The sequence below is a fragment of the Strix aluco genome, chromosome 16, assembly GCF_031877795.1.
Source record: "Strix aluco isolate bStrAlu1 chromosome 16, bStrAlu1.hap1, whole genome shotgun sequence".
Classification (NCBI taxonomy): Eukaryota; Metazoa; Chordata; class Aves; order Strigiformes; family Strigidae; genus Strix; species Strix aluco.
The window spans coordinates 1,223,441-1,247,477 of record NC_133946.1 but is presented as its reverse complement, the minus strand read 5'-3'; the positions used below and the strand labels follow the sequence as shown (position 1 = coordinate 1,247,477).

Genomic DNA, 24,037 nt, shown 5'->3' with positions numbered 1-24,037 from the left:
CAGAGCCAGCCTGTCAGCGTGTGACCTGCGCTCATCCACCCTCGCAAAGCACCTGGTGGGAGTGTGCTTGGAGGAGATGTGGACGTGCTTAAGGCTCAGGCCCCACGTTGACTTGGATACTTTGCAGATCAGAAATCCTGCCTACATTTTTATAGAATTTCTAACTGACAGTAATGCGGAATCCTTATAATTTCACTTTTTGAGAAGATAAGTGCCTTTTGTCAAACCTAACATTTCCTGAGCAAAGCTGCTTCCTTCCAGTTGCCCAGGAGATATAGTTGTACCTCAGTACTGTTATGGAAAGGAAATAGATGGTCAAGTGCTGTGGGCTAGAACAGACTCATGAAATTTAAGGAGGCTTATTTTGTTACAGGATAAAGGAGTTGGGATTTTTTAATCATGTGCTTTGGTACCAACATCCAAGCAAGATTTTTTCTGTGGAAATTCAGTAGCTCCTCAGGGAGTATGTATGTGATGGTCATGTGAAAATGTGTGGTTGTGTTTTGCTGAGGCTGCGTCTTCAGTGAAAGTGCAAAGGAATTTTGAATGAATGCTGCAAATCAGCATACAACAAGTGTCCTGACTTCAGTGGAACTAAGAAAATGTTTGGCCATTGAGTCTCCAGTCCCTTGAACAAGGACTGCTGTGACATTTACTGTTGTAGCAGAAATGAAAGGTCCAAGTTCTCAGTAAAATTTTCAAAGTTACTCTAATGACTTAATAGTTCGTTTTCAGTATTCAGTCATTTGGACTGAAAAAAGAAAGTAGTGGGGTGATTGTTCAAAAATTACTTTCCTAAATGACTGCAAAATTTCTGTTTTGTTGTGTTAGTTGATGGGGATGTTGCAATATTGTAGGAACAGATGTCCTGGTAAAATGTGCCTGTATCTTCTGAAGTGTTTTAAACAAAAGTGCCTCAGTTGTCCATTTTGTGCTGAACTAAGACTGCAAACCAGCTTGAGTACTTGTTGATACTTAAAAGCATCCTTTTGAAGAAGTACTGCTCTGGGCATTTATCTATTTAACCACTAATTTAAATCACAACTACCAACTGTTTGTTATAGGGCTACACATAAAATGATACAAGCATGAGCATGGGTTTAATCTTTAAAATCGTATTTTACCTGTAGGTCAGTTTAAAGTATGATCAATAAAAAGTCATATATGTGCATACCTAGCAAGTACAGTATGAGATGGTAATTCAATTCATGTAACTCAGCTGGTTAATCTCCTACTGCCCACTCCAGAAAGGTAATTTGTGTACCAGCTTTAAACTAAAAAAACTCAAAACTGAACCACTAAAAAAAACTGCGCCAACCAAAAAAGAAACCCAGAAAGTATTTTGAAAAATTAATCAAATGGAAACAGGGAGATATACTGTGAAAGCAATTAAAATATTTTTCTTAATATACAAAATTACTTAAAGGGAGGCTTTACCATGGTTTCATGTTTAATAATTTGGGTTTCAGACTAGAAGAGCATTTCAAGTTTAATCAGTAGTGCCAATATTTAATTCAGTTTTACCAAATGGATGTCCTCCCTTCATCCCGACACAGTTACTATTAGGCTGTCTCATTGCAGGGACTGTTTTATTCTCAGGTTGGGGGAGAGGAGCCAGGGACTGACCATAGGTTTTAAGAAAACATTTTCGGCCAAGTGCAACACAAACCTCACTGTTAGCTAGCATGCTGCTCAAGTAGAATTTATAGAGTACGTGCTTTTGATGCCATTCCTCCATTAGTAGAACACAGTAGTCAAGTTACCAGGTTGTGTAATGTTTTCAATTCAGAAATAAGATATGGTATTATTGGATCTACCATAACAATTAATATATAAATAAATTTATATATTAAATAATATCCATATTACTTAAATAAATAATATCCATATTACTGAAAGAGCCTACTCAGAAGGACTAACTGCCACCATACCATAGTCTGTTTCAGTTTGAGCTTATTTTTACATGCCACTCAAAGAGCTGAAAGGGGCCTTTCCCAATGCTAGGTGAGAATACAAGATTTCACACCTCTTTTTCTAAACTGGTCCACAATGAAAAATGAAGTGATATTAGCAGGTAGGGTGAGCTCTCTAGAGATAAGCAACAACCTGCTAATTATTTCTATTAAGCATACTTGCATTTGATTGTCAAATTTCTGCTTCTGCCCAGAAAGATGCTCAGACTGAACTGTTGCTGACTTGACACAAAAAAAGCTGGTGGAGTTGCACTATGAATTGGGCTTGCTTTATCTAGGAAAAGGAAATTATTACCTTCAGGCCACTCTGTGAAAGGCTGAGGAGACTGAGTTAATAAAACCAGCTCAGCCCTGAGGGTCTGCAGGTACACCACTTTTTTTTGCACGAGCAACCCTGAGTGTGGACTTCTCAGAGTTACGGCCAAGCCTGCTCATTTGTTTTCAGTGACTGATGTGTATCTTTAAGGAAAGAAAAAAATGCAAAACCTTTTGATTTTCTTCCATATTTTCTGTGGTAATAACGTGCTGAAAAAGTGGAATTAACAAATCGCTTCCTATTGGTAAAAAATGCAAAGAACTGACAATTTCCCTCTCATTTTTCTAGTAACAATTTAGGTAAGAGGCAAACGAGCTGCAACAGAATGTTCATCTGTAGAGTCAATGTGTCCTAACAATCCCCTTCAGAGACCATCTTGATCTTACTGCCTTCCTATATCACTACCCCAATCTCTCCAAGAAAAAGTATCTGGATAGATCTTAAACGTATCTCAAATAGTTGCTGTTGGTCTGTCTAGAAAGCGCCTTCTAAATGTTTATTGCTCTTCTAAAGCATCAGTTCTGTTTGCAGGAATGTTAATTATCTAATTTATGCATGGAGTCTGTTGGGGTGTGCTCTTGTTAGTCCTTCCACAGTTTGTACAGGTGACTTCAATCAGTAATAATCAAGCGTTTTGCAAATGTGCTCTGCTAGGTCCTTTTATTTACCCTTCCCTTCTCCTGTAAGGCATGACTGAACTAGTCAACTTTTCTGTATTCAAAGTCTTAAAACCTAGACTCACCTCAGTTTAGCCAGCTCAGGTTTCTGTTATCATGTCATCATTTCTGTGGGGTGAAAAGAATGAAACTTGATGAAGGGGGCCAAACCTTTGATTAGTGTGAACCATTAAGGGCAACTTCATTAACTTTTTATGCAGCTAGTCAGTTTGCTGCGGATCTGCCCCAGAAGTGTTCCAGGAGGGTAAACAGAGGATGTAGTCTTGCACACAAACACCACCATTTGTGTCATCAACACAACATCAACAATGAACAGATACCAGGAGATAGTACCATCAACCTCTGGGAACAGAAGAGATTCCCAAATACATACCGCATCACTTTCAGCTCCCCTTTTGTTACAGACACACAGAACGGATACAGTAGGATGACCGGGACATTAATTTGGTGCTTCTGTCCAGCTCTTGTCTGTTTTGACTCTGAACCAACTGCAGTTGTCAAAGCCTTACACCTACCCTTATCGGATAAGGCTACTAAAGCATGATGTTGCCATTTCATCTTTCTCATGGTCCTCTCAAGAAGAAGGTCTGACTGTAGCAAAATTAATTCTATTTGTGATTAGCAAACAGACAATCCTGGCATAGTCCTGTGTTACCTTTCTCAGCCTATATGTAACCTGTTATCTTCAAGAGGACACGTTATCGACTTTGGCAAACTCACCTTCGTTCCCCTTCTTTTTCTTTCTTCTAGAGAAACCTCCCACATATCTGTTTGTACTCAGAGTGGAAAGAATTGGTGTAATATTGCAGTCTCACGCTTCGGTCCTGAGTGTAATCACTGAGGCCTATGAGAGCATTCCTTTGCTACAAATCCAGATCAGCCAGTGTCTGGTCCCTTTTTCCAGTCTCTTGTGTCTGTGTCTATTGTCATATACAAAATGAAATGAGAACAAATAGCCTGAAACATGGCCATTCTGTTCCCTCTCCTGCCATGTATCTGTCTGTCACCAACTGTTAATCACTTTTTATTGTATATACTGGATTCTGGTTAGCTGCCTCAAATTTGGTTTTTTGGCGTTTGTTTGTAGAAAACCTTCGTTTATCTATCTGTTGTATAAAAGCTTGACATCCTTCCTGCTGAACTGCTGTGCTGCTGTTCTCTTTTCTTACCTCTCCAGTTAGGTATTATCCTCAGATGGAACAGTCTAATCAGAGTTGATGGCAGTACTCAAACTAACCCCACTTCCTGCTAGAGGGTGTCTTTGAAGACCCATGGTGCATGACCATAGGAAACAGAAGTAAAAAGGCACACAATGAGACAACAGTCAGTTTTGTTTGCATAGTTCCTATTCAGTAGTTAACCAACATTTACTTGTTGGCAACAATTAATTGTTAATTTAGAACAACTTTTAAAAATGTTGTGTTGCCTCCTGCATGAAAGGAAATAATTTAAAAGCCACTATGGGGTCAGCCTACTGCTATTCAGCATATTTATCTTTGCCATTAGCTTTTTGGTAAAAGTGCTGCTTCTGTCTAGAGGCCACAAATCTTGTTTGTGCTTCCTGTTGCAGAATGTTTATTACACAAGCAATCAGCAGCTCCATGTGGGTGTTCTGAGTCCCACTATCGACGATGATGACAACAGATGCCTGGTGGATGTGAACAGCAGGCCCAGGCTCATTGAATGCAATTATGCCAAAGCCAAGAGAATGAAGCTTTACTGGCAGTTTACTCAGGTAATTCTTACTCAGCAGACATTTCAGAAAGTTCAAAAGCTCTGTTTCTGGATCAGAAGTGTGGGTAATCTGTTTACTAACAGAACAGAACCAGATTTAGCCTTGCTTTCTTTGCAGAGAGCTAGGAAGCTATGTTTACATTTGATCCCAATGTCAGCTATCTCAGGAGGTTATAAAACTTGTATTATATTTTCTGAGTTCACAATAAATTATTTGTTTCTAAGACAGAGCAAATGCTACAGAATTATCTCAATACTAAAAAAAAAAAGTTATTTTTGTAGAGTCAAATGCAAAAAGTAACCTATTTAGGAACAAACAGCTATTTTTTGTTGTTTTGTTTTTTGGAAGTAGCAACTCAGAAAAGGGAGTAGTGGATCATTGATGACACCACCTTTGCAGTTCCTGACTTAAAAAGACTTGTGTGAACAAGAGAGAGAGAGAACAAAAGAAGTGCAGGTAAAGGCTGAGAAGTGATTTCACAGTGATGAGAATGCTGATAGGACACTGAGTCCAGGCCTGGTGTCCACACTTCATAACTGATTTACAAATCCAAGGGAGAGCCACAAAAGTTCTGGGGCTAGAAAACATGCTCTGCGATATAATGCTATGGAGATCACTCTATTCAGTTTGGCTAAGAGGAGGTGGCAGGGTGACTCAAAGCATATCAGTGTTTCCACAGAGGGACAAAGGTTATCCTGAAGACAAAGAGAGTCAAATTTAGTCTTTCAAAGGAAGGTAAGATTTTCCTAAGGTAAGAGTTAAGACATTGGAAGTCTACCATATCAGGTACTGACATGGCAGTTGCTTAGGATAAATAAAATGAGAGGACAGTACTTCCTAAAACAAGTATTAGCTTCTGTGAAAAAATTAAGAGCTACTGCGAGTTTGACTGGTCACAGTTGCTCCTCTGCAGTTTTGAGGCTACAGATCTAGTTGTGTACTGCAGCCAATGGGCTGAGGCTCACCATTAAGGTAATTTTATTCCTGCATTTGATTTTTCTGTATCATCCGTGTGGGTTTGCAGATGTCTTTTCTGCCACTTCATTAGTTGTTTTTTTCTTTGACTTCAACAGCCATGATTAGTATATTTAAGACATTGGTAATGCAGTTTAGCACCTACCTTAGTGCAGAAAGCATTTGGACAGTAATCAGTAGAGCATACTATTAAGGTAATTTGTAGTTATACCTGAAAGTAATCTAGATCTTTGTCTTTAAAGGGTACCTCTCAAGGACTAGACCTTAAATCCCTAACCTGGAGAGAGATCCCAGCTTTCACTTTCAGTCTTCTCAAGGGCAGAGTTTCAATTATGCCTTCTCTCAAATTGTAACAATAGTCTCGTCATGGGGGGGGGGGGGGGGGGGCCTCACTGTGGCCATCTCTGCACTTGATTTTTGGTACCATTTTTAAAAAGTATAATTAGCATATTTATTTTAAAAGTATTTCAGTACCATTTTAGTACTGTCCACCTATTCAGTGCTTGCTCCCAGCAATCTGGTGACAGTGCTTTCTAATCCAGAATACCACTGCTGTTTTGTAATACTAATTATGTCAGATCTGATTTGGGGGGCAGCAGTACAATGCATTAATAATTTAACTATTCAAAGCTTCAGAAATGGTATTTAACTACTTCAGGTTTGTTTTCTGTCTGTATTTCCATTCCATGTTCCAAATACAATCTCCCAGTGAAGGTGCTAGTGCTGGTAAACTACACTCCGTGGACTGTACTTAAGTCTTCTACAAAGAAACTTCTGCCCAGGAGAAGTGAAAGCTAATTAGTTGTTTCCTTATGATAATTTAAGAGACAAATAAAATAATTAAAAGCTTGCTGTTCAAAAAGGAGTCTGTTAATACCCAATGCAATTAAAATGCCATTATTTCTCGACATACAGCATGGTATGCAGCCCCTTGTATGTTCTGTAAGCTAGAAGAAAGCTAATGAGAGTATTCAAGGCTTGCCAGTATCAGCTGATGAACTCCATCTATTTAGTCTGGTGAGAGGATGCTTCTGTGAATACACTGGGAGCTGTCTATCTGAAAAGAGTCTTTTATTACATTTTTAAAGCTCTGGTATTTATTTTCCATATTATGCAATACGCAGAGCTACTAAAAATAAACAGGACTATAAGTACTGATGCTGATGTAGTCCTGAAGTTTGTGAAATACTAATTAAAATGTAGATACTGGCCATAGCTTTTTCTAGTATCTTCCTTTGGCTTCAAGTATGCTTTGACTTCTCTGGACTCTCTAGCCATTCAACAAGAATGTCTGATGATACAGATAATTAAAAATATAGCACTGCAAGTAGAGAATTGTCTCAAAGGGAAAGGGAGCAAGACTTAAGAACCAGAGCAGGATGAACTAATTGAACTAGATTTCTCTGTCACGGATAGAGTGATGCACTTCACTCACAAGAGAGAAGCAACAATATATTTTATTGATATAAGACGGTGAGTTAACAAAGCTCAATGGTAAATGCGACAGTGGTTTAACAAGATGTGATGGCAAGGTACGCTTGAGTATTTACTGCATAGAGGACAGGGTCAGACAAAACTGTCAGGGAGACCCTCCCGTTGAGTCGTGAGGTCCAGAAAGGACTCCCTTATGTTTTAAACTGCTTCCCAAAGAGGAGTCTCGGCATGGCTGGGGCCAGTCCTAGACCCAGACTTGGTCAATGGTTTATGTCTAAAGGATTATGTATGCCTAATCAATCCTTTATATCACTTGGCTAAGATTTCAAAGTGTAGCATGCTATTAATTCCTTACCGAGAACCTGTTGCGGCAAGGACTCGCTCAACCTTGAAGGAGTAACCTTTAGAGATGTCCTCTCTCAAGGGGAGATCCTGCCATGCAGGAGAGCTCAGCAGGCCCTGGGCTGTCCCCTATTTATGGAGCAAGACTGATAACTGATTTATATTTTTATACTGACTACAGATGTTCGTTTCTTCCAGATTTGACTTGAGTCAGGCATTGACCAGTGCTGTGGTCAGGCGTGTGCATTGCTCAAATTAGCCCTTGTCTATTGTGTTGTTACCTGTCTTCCCCAAATCCACTTGACAATATGCATCCATTTATCACTTGAGCAGGTTTATGGCAACAACACCATCACAAAAATCAGTATTTGCCCTCATTCTAGCCATGTATCGTAAAATTTGAATGAGGAAACTTTCTCATTTTTCTGCAGAACACACTTATATTCTGAGAGGCACCATGATAGTCTGTGGTGGGAGATGGACTTCAGTCTGTTTGATAGAAGACGGTAAAGCTTTTTGGAAAAAGGATTCTTCAAACATTTTCCTCCTCCCTTGCATTGCTGAAATGTAACGAGAGAAATTCTTATGACAGAAGTAGAAAATAGGGGTCATCCTCAGGTAGTGGTCTTGCTTTGGTAGATCTATTACAGAATTCTTTAATTCTTAATTTGCATCTTTGGTTAGAAGAGTGTGTGTGTGTGTATATATATCTCTCGAATGATATCTTTTTTAAAAAGTTAATCTTTTACTTTGGTTTTAGAATTTGAAGTTATGTGGCTACCTTCAATTGTAGGCAGCTGGAGTCAGACACTCAGATGTCCACTGCTACCTTGTGGACAAAGCAGTAGTTTAATGAGCAGTCACGTGGAGGGAACCACCACCAGTACCTCAAACTGTTTTCATTATACATCACGGTGGCTGGCTGGACAGGGGCTTTGAGAGACTCTGTGGTATCTTTCTGTGCAGGACAAACTTGCATTGAGCATTCAAAGCTTGTACTATGTGTTTGTATAATCAAGATCTGTCAAAGCAAATTTCCATGCTCCACAGTTTTGTACAGCTGCCAAATGCAACAAGACCCAATAAACTGTAGGCTTCAGTGACATTCTTCCTTCCAAGGCTTCTTCAAGTGTTTATAACTGTAATTATGTCAAATTGTGTCAATTAGCCCTGAAAAGACTCCCATCAACTGGGTAGCACTCAAGAATTTTATTGTTCAGGTTGTTTGTCAAGTCTTCTGATAGGGAAAGGCTTGTTTTGGGAATATGTCTATGCTGGAAAGTCTTCTAGGTGTTTGACAGTTCACCTAGTTCAGTCTGTATTGCCACTTTTTCATTTAATTGGAACAAAATTAGACCTTACAGCAAAAGAGTAAGTAATCACCAGAAATTATGCAAGGCAGAGAGGATAGAATTACAAGAATTATATGGGTAGTAAAGTGGTCAGAATTTTACTAAAATATCAATTTAAATGTGGTATCAAGGAAGCTGCTCTGGCATCATGAACCATTAGGAAAACAAAAACTAACCTCAGTTGCCCTTATTTAGTACTAAACAATTAATCCTGCTCACACCCTGCAAGCTCTTTAGGACAAAGCCGGGTGCTGCAGCAGCCGCCTGCTCCCCGCCGCAACCCAGGGCCTGGGGGAAGGCCCAGGTCAGCAGCACACCTGCCCGTCCGTCACTGCCCACATGCCCAGGGAAGCGGCTGCGCTGGGGCCTGCCGGGGGATTGCGGTACAGGGTCTGGCCTGTGACAGCGAGGGGGCACGGAGATGGAGGAGGTGGGGGCCAGTGCACCTGGACAGGTAACTCCTTGGGACACCTTTCAGTAGAAACTGCTCCTGGCCAAACCATGCTCTTCTGAACTATTCCCCATTACCCCGTTTGGTCTGGTGTGCTAAGAAATAGTACATTCTAAATGCTGCAGCTGGGGTTTTTGGAGGGGTGCACTGGTTTGTTTTGTTAAGAAGTTTCTCAGTCTCCAGTCTGATTTCTCAGGTTTATTGCTGAGGGAAAGGCAGTTGTGACAACACCTGCCTGTGAGTGAGATTCATCTCTCCATACATCACCTGGGTGACAGCAGGTCATCTAGAAAATATACTTATGGCATGTTAGGACTCCTCCAGCAGCATAGCAAAGGCAAAAGAAAGAAGTTTTTCTGTAATTACTCTTTATCTTGAAGTGTTTTCATGTTTATATTGAGTTGGATAGCGATGTGACTGTTTTGTATGCTTCTAACCAGACTTGCTGTGCTGTCACTATTTGCTGTTGTGAGAAACTTGACAGGAGAGGGCTCTGGGTAAAAAGAGGTGTAAGAAAGGACACGAGGCAGAGCTAAAAACCTGAGATTAATAGTTTTAAGGCTGTTCCACGATGAATTCTTTTTAGTACAGGAAGCTCTGTTAATTTAAGTAATTCAGCTAATATTGTGGTTGCCACGGAGAGGTAAGAAGGGTGTGCAGCTGTAGGAGGGACACTCATTGCAGAGTCCATGGGAGGGAGAGGCTGTGCAGAGCCTGTGCTCAGCACTGTCCTGTACCCTGTCCACTAGCAGCCGCATCTGCCTGTGATGCTACTGTTGCTTTTACATGCTATGGAGAATTGTGATTCTAGTCAGTGCTGGAGGCTTCCACAGGAAATCTTCCCATTCAGGACTGTTCAGAGGGGGTGGTTTATGCTATCCTGAGAAGCTGTAAATAAAATTTGCTGCTGGCAACAGTAGTTACCATATGTGTAATTTCCCAAATACCATAGTAGGAATTGCTTTGGAAGGAAAAGGGAAGACAGACGAGAGCAAATTAATTACTCAGTTGTTACAGTATTCCACAGATAAACATGATCCAGATCTCATTTAAATAGATATGAGGTAATAGATTAAATCCTTATTCTATGTAGCCATATAAAGAAAGAATAGACTTTAAAATTACTGAAGTGTTTACATCTTGTTTCTCCTACAGATTTTGGCCTTTGTCAGACAGTCACTCTGAATTATTCTTACCTACCTTTACGTTATGAAATTAAAGGATGTGCAATACTACTGCAGGCTAGAACCATTACCCACAACCACATCCCAGACAAGTAAGGGAATGCAAGGTGCAGACTGGGTGGCAGGATTAAACTGGAAGCCTGTGAAGCAGGCAGAGAATGTCTGTACCAATTTCATACGTCCCCTTGCTGAGCACACACAGCGCAGGAAGTGGAGACTAACACTGTTAAACAGCACTTTCCTTCTAATGTCCACTCCCAGTTTGCAACCCACACATTAGCCAAGGACATCTGTGTACAAGAGGGATTAATTTCAGTAGAGCTGTGTGTCTAATGGAACAATGGTCCCCATGAACTTCTTCAGATTCTTCCATTATGAGAGCCACGGGGTAGAAAACCAGCATCATTAATTTATCAAGAATTTGAATTTATGCTGTACTTCTAACCCCAAAGGATGCAGATACACTTAATGTGTATTTGCAGTGTAAGACATGCTGTCCTGCTATACAGCTATATAATTGTGCAGTGCTATCTGCCTGGCAGCTCAGAACAGAAAATGATTGTGATCCTGTTAAAAGAAATACAGATTTTGATCCTGCAGGAGAAATATAAAGAAAAACAGAACCTAATTATTCAATTAATTGAGCTAACAGACTAGGTTACACCACTATGTTCAGTGAGGCTGATTTTGAAATACCCTGTGTTGCCAAGTGTCCAGTTTTAAACCTGAACCACAAAAGCACTTCCACAAGCCCCAGGGGAGCCAGCACAGTGTTGGTGAGTGGGTCCGGTACATCAGCAGCACTTTCTGTACTTAGCTACTCTTTGCCTGTCTTTGACCAACTCTTACCATAGTCTGATTGTACTTAATGTTTTAACTAACTGGCTAATGGCACTGGAGGGCAAGGAACCTGAAACACTGTTCTGCTTAGATATGAGAAAGTGATAGTTAATGTTTTAATTTTCTTTTTGCTCTAGTAAATTTGTCCCTAATTCATGTGCAATTTAACCATTTCTTGTCATACTAAACACTTTATAAAAACAGGTGTATTAGTTTTTTATACTCCTTGAACTATGTCACACCAGAAGCCTACAAACTCTTTAATCCCTTTTATGCACAATGGAATTGTTTAGAAGTACAAAAATCTGAAAGCATTCAGTCTTTTTCGATTTTGAATACTTGACTTTAACTTAAATATGAAAATGTATATGCAAAACACATGCAGAAAAATATTAAATACAAATATTACTATATATTACTGTGTTTTAACAACTGGTGTTAAATTTGCTTGCAGTTATTACTGTAGTTAGTGGTAACCAAAATTTCCTTGTATAAGTATAGTTGTGTTATTCTAGTAGCAAGTTTTAATCTTTGCAAATTGGGTGTAGAACTTGCCAGCTAGAAAGTTTGTGTGTGAATACAGCAGTAAAATGAGCTTTTAGTGGGTGCATTTCAAGTCTTTTCCAGCATATCACATTATGCAGTATTTACTCTCCTGAGGACTACATTTAAGCTCCAAAGACACTTGTGCCGAATTAATTTAGAAGGAAGTTAACACATACCCATGGTTTTCCTTCAAAACAGATACCCTATTTGCATATTTTAGCATATAATTTTAAACACCACATTTACAAAGAAATTAGTTGTTCTAGTTCTACCTGATTTTTCCTAATTTCAGATGTCCAGATAGGCTCCATCCAAAAATCACAGATGACAGCTGCTGCTGACAAGGTGCCGCATGGCATTATAATGACAGCTATGCAAAAGAATGGCCAAAGCCAGAAAGTTCTCTACAACTTGACTGATAACCAACACTTACCAGATGAAGTGGCTGGGTTTCAGGAGATCTGAGCTCTTCTGTTCTTGGTCCCTCCTTTGCATTACTGGACCAATCACTTCTTGGGTTCTGCATACCTCAGCTGTGAGATGGATGGAAGTATTTTTACCTTTAGCATTCAAATTAATTATTTTTAACTTCCCAGATGAAAACAAAAGTCTGTCCTGATCAAGTCAATAGAAGTTGCATCTTTAATTCCAGTGAAGACAAGAATAGTATGTACATAAGCAAGATTTAGCTCTGAGGTAACACCCTACAAATCCGAGATGCAGATACTTCAGAAAAATGTTCACTTGGAAGGCAGTTAAATCAGGACGTAATAATGATATGTATGACAAGAAAGGAAGGTTTGTTATTTAGTGAGATGATCAGGCCATCAAGTCCAGCATCCTGAACAAAAAAGTAGATTGTCTGAGTAAACTGTGCAAGGTTTGTGCTGCAGCTGCAAGGACATTCCTTTCCCAGTATCAGTTCTGATCAGCTAACAGATTTGTATGGTTACTAGGGAAAAAGCCATTTTCAATAACCAGATACTGTGACCAAAGAGCCTAACCTAAATTCCCATGTTAGAATGTGCAGATCGATTGAAATACTAGTGCAAATTCATTTCTTAATTTTCTTCAGTTGGCACTCAATTTATTTCTTGGTCTCTAGAGATTGGTTTAATCATAAGCATATAATGACAATGCAGGCAGTTCAGTTTCTGGGTTAAAATGAGATAGGAAGCCTTCATACTGAGCGCTCAGAAAATCTAGACTAATTAAATACACCACACACAAAAGCAATAAAATTGTCATTCAGTATTTTTGTTTTCCAAAGGAGTTACATTTTAGTAAGAGTTACGTCTCACAAAGCAATAGGAATGCCTGTTTTCTCTCATGTAAAACCCACAAATCTTGTCTTTTCTAGGGAAAATATAAAAATCTTGGGTTTTCTAATTGTGCTGAAAGGAGTTTCTTATTTGTTTGGCTGAAGATGAATAACTAGGTATCCCCTATGCTGAGGCTGGTAAATAACAATGTGAACTTTTCTTCTTTAGTTTTCTAGATTAGAACAATATTTTCATCCATAAGGACAAAAAGAGAAAGAATAAGGCAGTAAGGTGCTCTTGGGCATGATCTTCAGGTGCATGCTGTAAATGGATTTTCATTACCAAACTAATATTGCATCTTGGGCACCCTCAAAAGTGGGGAGGGAAGACATGTTAATGAGTCTTGCACAAACAAGCAATGTAGAACGAGCCTTAGAAAGCAGCATAAACAGAAGTGATGACTGCTTCAAAACCAAAAAAGCAAAATCTAGGAGTACACAATTTGCCACATCACAGATCAGAAAATTAATTCACTAGATTAATTACCTTATCTAGAAGGCTGCCTCAGGCAATGGTCAGCAGTTGCTGTTTCACAGCAATGAGCTCTATTCTGAGCCAGCAGTCACTGTAACACCAGGAGGAGGATTCCCTCTTGGACCCCTTATGTGCCCTTGTCATGAAGGCCGAGACTTGATCATCTTGGCATGACTATAAAAAGTAGTTTTAACCCAGCCCACTAATAAACATCCCGTCAGTCACTGAACATTGATGCCTGCAACAGTGAATTCAACAGGTTTCCTATACCCACATAAATCACAGTAGTTGTTGCAAATTTCTAACTCTAACAATCCTTTTTTCCTTAGAAAGTTCATTTACCAGTTTCACAGTGGTATTCAGTGATCAAAAGTATGAATATCTGTGAAGTCAGATCCTACTAATTTTCATTTACATGCTAAGCAAAGTCCTATTTTTGTTACATTTTAGTATATTTTGTAATTCCCTACCATCTGAATATTCCATCACACTTTATAGCATCTTTGTTGCCTTTCTCTGTCTTCTACTTTAGACATCTTGAAGCAAGCCTAGATCAAGGCAGATAAATCAACCCTGATTTGTTTGCAGAAGTCATTTATATGTAATCTCAGAAAGAAAGAGAAAAAGGTAACATTTCCAAGCTTTACACAAACTGTATTTGTAAAACATGCAAATAAAGCCAATGTATCCAGCACTCCCAACTTTTTCTTTGTTATATCATCATATTGTTTCTCTAGGGGCAGCTACTGTACGGCACAATCTGTGAAAAGAAAAATTGTATAAGAAAAATTTTTCCAATTTTTCAGTTAGAGCAAAAATCACCCTGCAGAAAACACTGGTGCAGAGGACTAACTTTGGATTCTTTTCTATAGTCTGCATGTCAGCCAAGGCTCCAGAGATGTTTAGAAACACAGGATTTACCTATATCTAACACTCCTGCTCGTAGAAGGAAGTGTAAAATGTAGCAGTTGTTAACTTATCTAGTGTAGAAACACATCTTAAGTAAATCCTACTTCAGAACTTTAGAGTATCAAAGTTAGAGCACTAAGTAGCCAGCGACTACTCAGTATAGCGAGTTCTGCATTTACGGTTTTCTGAATGCTGCCAAGTAGGACAGTGGGCAGTAAATGGCAAATGGAGGATGCAGGAAAGACACACATTTACAAACAGCATCCCCTTTAACAGAAAATGTCAACCTGTGCATCATCTCTCACAGCATTTTTGGAGCTTACTCTGCTTTACTTATAGAGCACCTGTTTGCCAAGGAGTTGGAAAATCTGTCATACTGTTTTAGATTTGAGAAGCAATTAATCCATAACCTATACATACACCATTATATATACACCTATATCTTTACACAACTATAAAGCAGAAATTCTAGACTCAGTAACATCATCCAGTATTTCCAAGCAATGGGCAATACTGAAAATACATGAATTACTGTATGGAATAAATTACTCACTTCTTCCTATGAACACTTTCTCACTGCAGCAATATCCACAAGTGACCACATAGAAGACAAAATGACTTGGGAAATTTTCTTAGGATTAAATTTGGTGTACTAACAGTCACCGAAAAATTTACCCCAGTATTCTGGAGAAATGAATGAGAAGATCATGCCTATTGTTTGGAGTGGAGATTATCCATGTTATATGTACCTCATCATAATTCTTTGTTTCAAATGTATTAAAGCAATAGTGAAGATTAGAGTTTCTCCCTCAAAGGTAAAGCAAATTTAGATATTTGAGGTCACTGACTGACATAAAAATAGAAAATTATAGACTAGTGAATGCAAGGATCTATACAGGATAGGTGATACAAGATTGGATACACTTAATAACCTTGTAAGACCTTCTTCTGAAATAGCCATGGTTAGGCAAGCTGATAAGAGCACTTTTTTTTTCCTCTTTTAGGTATAATAACATGAGCTTTAAGGTGATGAGCAAAAAGTAGGTTTAAACTCTGTAACAAAAGTGTACACTCGATAGAAACTTGTTAAAAAGAACCCTCAGTCTGATTTGCAGTAATGCTGACAACCTCCAGCGTTTATTTACTATCCTTCATTATTACAAGTGATCAAACCCTGTCTTAAGTTTCATGCCCAAGAGCTTTAACTAGCTTATGAAGCCTTGGTTCAGTCTAAAGCAACAACCTCACTTCCCCATTTTCCCTTTCTACATTGCTTCTTCTGAGAAATTTGGAAATGGAGTACAACTTGCAGCTCATAAAGCCTACCTAAATGGAATGTCATCTAGCACATGTGCCAAGTACAAACAATGCCTAAACTGACCAAGTCAATTAGATATTGCAAATTATTTATTCAGCTTTAATGATGCCACCTATCCACATATGAATCCTTCCTTTAAAATGCCTAAACTATGTGAAGTAGCCTCTCTCTTCTTTTCCTGTCGAGTGCTTTTTTTGTTCATATACCAAAACATAACCTTGGCAATCTGACTTCAGAGTAACAAAGGACAGAAAATTTCTTGGTTCTTGCTGAAGAGAATTCTTACTGAAGAAAATCAGAGAGTAAATATAATGGTAAATTTCTGTTAAATACAGCCAGAAATAAAAAAAGACTTTACCCTGCGACCAGTAAAATGTCATCTGATTAAAAGGCCTGTCATTCAGCACAAATAATAAGTAACCATAAGATGAAATTTTTGGCAAGAAACCCCATGAGTTCTTCAGAACTTTTTGGCTAGGTACATGTTTACAGAAACTTTCAATGCATCTTTTGTCATGAATTCAGAACATGCTTTGTTTTGAAGGGAGTCTATCTGAAGAGCATGAAATGATATATAACACCAGTTTGCAGTAGCAATGGTATGGAGGGGCAGGAATCACAGGTTACATGGTGTGTGTACACTAGACACATTTCTTTAAAAAATAAAAATTTATTTAGTGTCTCTGGTATTACTAAAGAAAGCTGTATCAATGCTCTGTCCCATTAGTAACCCTCTGGATAGGAGGCCTTTTAGACATCAGAGAAACTTTTATAACAGCTTTCAATGAAGCCTGGTTCTGCAAGGACTAGTATTACAGAGAGGACCCATCCCACTTACTGCCCTGCAGAACAAATACAGAAAGGGGGAGGTTTGGGAACTGCACGTCCACCACCCCCCAATGAACCAAAACAAAAACCAGAGAACAGTTTAGCAAAGACTGTCTAATCGCTTTGCACAGCTTATTAGTAGTCCAGCTCTAACCTAGAATATGTAACTGTATCCTTGCAACACCCTGCTCTTTCTAAAAGCAAGTTGGTTTTTACATGCAGGAGACACGCATGGCCCTGCCTACCACAGGCTGGACCATCCCTGTACCGCAGCAGTCCGCAGGCACAAACAGCATCCTGAGATGCAGTATTATTGAATAAATTCTGCCTTAGTGAAAGATTTGAAAGGAAACCTCTTACATATGGCAGATATGCAGAAAGTACAGTAATTCTAAAGGAAGTCAAAAGTATTGCTTCCCACTATGTTAGGACACATTCCAATAGCTATTGGTCATAACAGGATGCGTGACTTGAGATGGTGTTAACGTTACAAGCATGCTTACAAAGCGCTCACTTTTATATGTGTCTAGGGCTACCAGCAGGAGTTGAGAGCATTTCGGCTTCTCACAGGAATTGCTTCAATTTGCGTTGCAAAACCCATCAAGTTTTCAGTCAAGCTGGTTAGTGCTGTCACATTCAGTCTAGTTTTATAAAATAGTTGACCTGAATATTTATTTATTCTCTCGAGACTTCTGCTGTTGAGCTGCCTCTCATCGTCCATGATCATAACCCTAATTCTGTTCGATTGGGCAGAATTCCTCTTTAACTCGTTTCAGCCTATAGAGTTGTATTTTATGTATCATGATTAAAGATATTACCCTAGGCTATCAATTTTTTGCCTCTAAATTGGAAAGTAGAGCTCTTACCTAGGATGGGGAAAGGGAACCAGATAGGCAACTTGCCTTTCACTTAGCCTGAAGTTAGTATTACAGTAAACCATTTTGCTGAGCAAGTGGTAAACGTGACTGTCAGTTTCATACAGCTTTTAGTAAATGGTTATGTAAAAAAAAGAATTAACTAAAAGGACACCTTTGTCTGCATTTGGCTTTAGGGTTCCAAATGCTAACAATGAAACAGACTGCAGAGACCATTCAGGAATACTGTAATTTGGAGGCCAAACCAGTCAGAGTAGCAAAATGTAGTGGTAGCTTCCAGCACATCAGTCCTGCTTGCTCGCTTCTTTCAGTGGAGTTATTCAGTCTGTGTGCTTTAATGATTAAATAGCTTGCAAGTTCAGACTTTGCGACACAGAGTGGGTGCACTGTCATCACCCGAGAGATAACAGGCCAATACCACCATCACAGGTTTGCATTAGGCATATGAAGGGGGGGAAAGAAAAAAAAAAAGAACACAATTAAGTAGGCTAACAATGAAATTTTAGTAAGCACTATAGAAACCCTTCTCCCTGTACTTCAGAGCAATTCTGTCATTTATATGCTGACCGCACATCTCTTAGGAGCTACATTGTTCTAACAGGACTTCAGCCTTTACGTTTCTCTTTCTTGTGAGGGGAAAAAAAAAAAAATAATCTTGCTACTAAAAGCATCCCTGCTCTCTACACCGCTCAGTTCACACATTTTAGCCACTACTTAACTTTGGTGACTCTTATGTTCCATGGAGGCTCCAATGTACTCAGCAGGGTGATTTTCAGTAGCCACTGCTGCGGAGTGCTTTGCAGCACATCAAAAAGAACTTCCTCGGCTTTTTATCTCCTGAGTCACTTGTTTCTGCTAAATAGAAGCCAGATTTCACATGAGGGCACATCAGGAAAAGAGGAGTGGGGTGGGCTTTCTGTGTGGTTTTTTTGGTTGCTTGCTTGTTTCTCCTTAGTAGTGGTTTAAATTTTGTTTATGTAGCTGCCTGTATTAAAGTGTTTCACATGAATGCATTTACTGTAACACCTATGTGTGCTCTACAAGATTTAGAGTAGAGAAAAAACATTGTCTCCACTGTGAACATCCTCCTTCCTCTACCCCAAAATCTGCCCATTCAAGTGAAAGAAACCCTTGACCACTGAAACAAATGGGAGTTAGGCAGAAATTCCAACTCAGCATGGCAGTATTTAAGCATTAGTGCTGTGACTTCCTCTAGCAGAGCTCTCAGTTAAGAGACTAGGCCCCACACACAGTCCTTGGGAGAAAAAATAGGCACCAAAGATTCCCAAAGTGCAGCCAGCAAACCAGGTGTTTGCCCCAGCCCAGCTGCTGAAGCCAGCCAGACCTGAGCATTCCTCTTCATAAGCATAAAGGCTGTTCCCAAGAGTTCATTTCACAGAGTTGGGGCCACAAGAGTTTTGTGCCAGGGAACACTTGTGGTTTAGCTGTCATGCTTTACATGAAATGGAGAAAATTAATTCTGTTCCTTCACTTATGCTAGTAAATTAGAAATTACAGGAGAGGTTTAAAAGTACCATACTACCCAGATTCATCCCCCAGGTCCAAAAATCAGGCTAGTAATGGAGCTGAACTAGTCTCCCATAACTGGTTAGTTTTCTGGCAAGACAGAAAGGGGGAAAACTTATTTCTCCTGCTTCCTTAGTGCAAGATGTGAGCTGAGGGTGTCTTAGACACCAGAAATGAGACAAGGACTAAACTGATAAATGAAAGATACAGAACTAGTTAACCTAAATGACAGCAACACCAGCACCTCCAGCATCAGTTGGAAGCACAAGGAAGTTGATCTTGGGTTTAGGCAGAAACCCTTGTGGTAAACTGTAATTCCCAATTTAAACCCAGGGAGCTGACCCTGGGTGCCATACAACACTGAGTATGCAGCAAAAACCCATAATCAACAGTTTTCATTAAGAATAGAAACCCTATGTTTTGCTAGAAGAAGAAAAAGAAAGAAAACAAACCAACACAACTCTTTTGGCAATGAGAAAGCATCCATTACCTTAGAGTTTTATATCTGAAGGACCTAATTCATCATTGAATTCATTTGGGGGAAGAAAAAAAAAAAAAAAAAGGAAAAGAAAAAGATCTCACCACAGTAAGCTTTAGAAGACCAATATAACTGGGGAGGTGGTAGGGGTGGTAGGGTGCTTGTTTAGGATAAGGTAAAAAACAGCATATAATAAAGCTTTGGCTAATTTCCCATCCTAGTTTCTTCAAATTTCTTGTACGTCAAGTAGTTTTATTGCTTATAGGTAGCTTAGAGTTTATGCTCCTACCAGTCACCCAAATTTAACTGCTGTTATTAATATGAATGTCAATAATAGTTATACAGCAGTGGGAAATACAGTTCACTCAGCATTTTGTTATGGAGGTATATTAAAATGCCTACTGTATGCCTGTCCATAAAGTGAAATTTGTATCTAGACTGCATGTAGGTCTACCAAGGAGGACTTACATCTTGACTTTTGTGGATTACTCTAGAAATGGTCTCTCTTACCTAAAGCCGTATTTAAAAAAAACTTAGAGCTTTCAAACCTAATTCTGTATTTCATTAGCCAGGTCCAAAAAATGTTTTTAGAACTCACTTCTCAGAGACAGTACTTGCTAAGTATTACTGGTAGGATAGGAGGAGAGGAGACCCCTGTAACGCACATGAACAAAGCAGAACCTGTACTGAATGGCACGAGCTACCCTTGTCTGAGGAACAGCCTTCTCTGAAAAAGCAAACTCAGCATTTCTACGGGATTTATTCCAATATCCTTGTGATAATAGAAATCAATCACAGTTATGACCTTCTAACGCAAGGGATAACACAGACTTGAACAAAACCGATGAGGTGGGGTTTTTTTGTATGGGGTTGGGTGGTGGTGTGGTCTTTTTTGTAGAACTATTTTTCCCCCATTGTACAAATAAGTGATCTACATGTGGCTGCTCTTTCCATGTGTCAATGTACTAATCTGTACTGATTTACACTCCATTCTTTGATTTGCAGATTAAGCCAGTAATTCTCTACTCCACAAGTCCAAGATACTCTAGAGAAAGTCAGAATTTCAGACTTCTGTGCAAATTACTCTGTGTATCTTGAAAGAAACTTCCCAGACACTAATGTGTACAAGTTATCTATTATCTTTATTAGACAGGAGAGAGGTGAAAGAACCAACTGAAACCAGAATTAAAGGCAAAAAAATGTCACCTACATGATCATTTAACTATAATTTAGGTCTATAGTTAACTGCAATAGCACCAGTGATTTAAGATTTGCTGCAACTGAGCAGTGAATGTAGGGCTTTAACATGGCAGTATTAAGCTAAGAATTGAACAGAGAGTCAATACTGAGGAATAGCAACATAACATTATTCATCTCAGAACTCAAAGAATAAATTTTTTTGCATTTTATCCTACATACAGGACACCCCTAGCCAAGGCACTGGTCCTCTTTTGCCTTTTTTATTTTTTTTTTTGTTTCAGAGGCACAGCAGAGCCACTAAGCTAGGTAACTAAAGCAATCAGGGAAGCTTTTGGCTCACGGTTAAAAAGCATGGCTAGAAACACAGCTTGGTTCTAGAAACCCCATTTGCTGAAATGGTAAGCAGGCACTTGAGGCTATTCTAAACTGCATCAGGGATTAAACCAGCCTGTGACAAAGGGAACCTTCGCTCCCAATCCAATCTAGTGCTTAGCTAGGTTGGATTTCAGCCTAGCTCCGAAACATTTTTTTACAGTAGCAGTGGACTTCAGTGGATGGACACTGGGATGTTCTCTAATCTATGTTATCACACAGTAGCAATGCAACAATTTCACAATGTTTAATACAAACACTTTTTTTCCCCCCCCCCTCTCTTTAAAGGGAGGTCCAATCCAGAACCGAAAATCCAAGCGTTGCCTGGAATTGCAGGAAAACAATGAAAATGAATTTGGATTTCAACTCGTCCTTCAGAAATGCACTGGACAACGCTGGTCTATAACAAATGTCCTGAAAAGCTTGTCATCATAGCAGACTAAATTTTTTACCCATTTATTTTGCTACTATGTAGCAAATATTGCATTGTTGCCTGCTGTACTGTATTCCTCTCACCCCCCATCCCCTTTGTTCCTTTTCTCCTCTTTTTTGTTCCTTTGATTTTATTTTGTGAGTGTGTGGAACTTGGGTTTGTGGGCTGAAAATAAGACTTTTTATTTGACAACAATGTTTTCATGGCATTTATAGAGACGTTGAATGACAGGTGATGGGTAGGCTATCCTGAAATATTTTACAACTGTAAATAGGAAACAAATTGAGAATATTTATAACTTGAACTTTTATTGAATAAAAAAGTCTAAACACTATTACTGTCTAGCTGTCTCCATGGAAATCCATTTGGAAGTTAAGTGGTGGTTTCATTGTTTTCATTAACCCAATACTGATGCTCAGCAAGTTGTTGGCAAGCATCAGTATTCTCCAGACTTGTGGTAAAAAGTCCTGCCTGCACACCTGTAGCTGCAGCGAAGGTGAATTTTCTCCTTTCTCCCTCCTGGGACACCTGTCTGGGTCACTGTAGCTACTAGTGTGCAAATACAGGGGAAGGTGTGGTGTGTGGAGGTGTATAATATGCACCCACCTACTTTTCCTCACCAGTACTACTAAATAAAACCACAAAGAGAACACTGGGGCACAAGCAAGGCAGGGAAGAGAATTAATTAAAAAGAAGGAAAAGCAGCTACAAGAGAAAAGTAGCAGCTACTGGAAGAAAAATTTAAAAAAAAAAAAAAAAAACAAACCAACAAACCAACAGACATTTCTCAGTGGGTTGGCCTCCATTTCAATGACTGCACTTTCCTTCCAATTGTTTACAGTTCTTACAACTTCTTTTTTCTTTTTTTAAATGCACTGCTGCCTGGCTACTATCCAAGAGCAACAGCAAAAAGCATGAATTCACTCTTCCTCCCTCCCTTTAAGGAGGTGTGAATGCAGTGCTGTATCACTTTATCTCAGCTAAGAATGGGATGAGGCAAGGCAGAATCGGTCTCATGAGAAACCAGAATACTAGGATTACTGGCCTCTTTATTTCCAGCTGCTTTTATTTGTGTGTAAATTCTCTTTCTTTTATTACTCTATTTGTTCTTTTTATTCTGTTGTTTGTTACCTTAAAGTAACCTGTTTTGGAGCCCGTTATGTACCAAATTGTCTTTTACAGACTGGCTTCACATTCTGACCCACTAGCAGTCTTGTTTCTTATGACTGTTTAATAAGTTATGGGGAATGTTAATTATGTGTGTTCAACCTTCTGATATATATAGTTACCATACATCTGCTTCCCAGAGAAGAAAACACTGAGCCAACAACAAGAAAACAGTTAAGAGCCAATAAAGGTGGGTTTAACACCTGCACTCTGACTGACTTCAGAGGTCCCTCAGGCCTGTTTGAGTGAAAATTCCCATTAAAATTAGAACCCCTGAAGAGCATCAATAACCTGAGTGTCGGGGTACCACAGCCAGACAAGATAAAGCAGCTTTAATTTCACCCTGTAGAGAGAATGTGAGGTTGCTACACAGGCGTGCCAAGCCTCCTGCACACTGGAGCACGTGCGGTGTCCCGCTGGGAGAAGGCTGGGCACACAGCCTGCAGAGCCATCGTCACCATTCCCAAATTCCCCCACTGACCTGCTGGACTGACTTTTTAACAGGCATTCCAGATGAACAAGGAGGACAGAGAAAAAGCACAGAACTCGTACAGAGTAGCAGGAAATAAACTAAGCTTCCTTTCAGCACAGATAACAAGAGTTCAGGTGCATGGAGATGCAGCCGTAAGGGAAAAACAAGCAGTATGGACCAAACCAGACTCCGCTTGATTCTTCCAGGCCTCCTGCGCTCTGAGCAGTCACTTTCTGGTTTGGTGGTTTTTTTATGAGCACTAGAGGGAGATATCTGGCAAAGACTTAACAAAAGTAGAAGGAAGAGGCAACTAGTTTATTTCATACCAAAATAAATATTCTATGTCTAGCATTTGCCTGAGACAACTGTAGTTATTCCTGATTATGTTCCAACAGTGGGCTGATGTTCACTGCTAAGTGGAAAAAAAAAAAAAAACAACAACAAAAAATTAAGCAAGCCATATACCGTCCTCCAAGCTGTGCCTGGTGCTATCCATCCATACCTCCCCACTACACACCAGCCCTAAGGCTGCTGCTCCCCCAGCCTCCCAGGGGGCCTGCACTGAGCAACAGTTTTCTACAGCTTTTCTAAAGCAGAACAACATTACCAGGAACCCCTCAGTGGTACCTGCGGGTTTAAATGTGGTTGCACTGCAATTCTAGTAACTACAGTGGAATTACCAAAATAAACAGGGGGGTGGGGGGGATGACGACGACACGACGGACACAGACATAAATCCAGATTTGAAACATTACTTTATACTACAGCAATTCAGCTATATGTAAAATACTTGCATTATAATACACTTTTACCTTTGTTTTCTATCACAGAGTAAAC

The 24,037-nt window shown here is 39.4% G+C and overlaps 1 protein-coding gene and 1 long non-coding RNA gene across 9 annotated transcripts in view; one reads left to right on the top strand and one right to left on the bottom strand.

Annotated features, from left to right (window-relative positions):
• Nucleotides 1-24,037, bottom strand: part of LOC141930929 (uncharacterized) — a 304,098-nt gene that overhangs the window by 21,972 nt on the left and 258,089 nt on the right. The window contains exons 8-9 of one of the 3 annotated variants that reach the window (XR_012625435.1): nucleotides 12,259-12,358; nucleotides 3,030-3,074 (exon numbers count right to left, since the gene is read on the bottom strand). This is a non-coding gene — a long non-coding RNA (uncharacterized LOC141930929). Of the gene's footprint in view, nucleotides 1-3,029; nucleotides 3,075-9,477; nucleotides 9,749-12,258; nucleotides 12,359-24,037 lie in introns of those variants that run through there. The other 2 variants (XR_012625436.1, XR_012625437.1) reach the window with 2 other exon arrangements.
• GALNT18 (polypeptide N-acetylgalactosaminyltransferase 18) overlaps nucleotides 1-24,037 on the top strand; it is a 298,611-nt gene that overhangs the window by 202,537 nt on the left and 72,037 nt on the right. For 2 of the 6 annotated variants that reach the window (XM_074842456.1, XM_074842457.1), the window contains exon 10: nucleotides 4,537-4,701. The exons of 1 other annotated variant lie outside the window; for it this stretch is intronic. In XM_074842456.1, the coding sequence (XP_074698557.1) occupies nucleotides 4,537-4,701 (165 nt within the window). Of the gene's footprint in view, nucleotides 1-4,536; nucleotides 4,702-5,052; nucleotides 5,158-21,416; nucleotides 21,896-24,037 lie in introns of those variants that run through there. 3 more of the 6 variants (XM_074842455.1, XM_074842454.1, XM_074842458.1) reach the window with 3 other exon arrangements.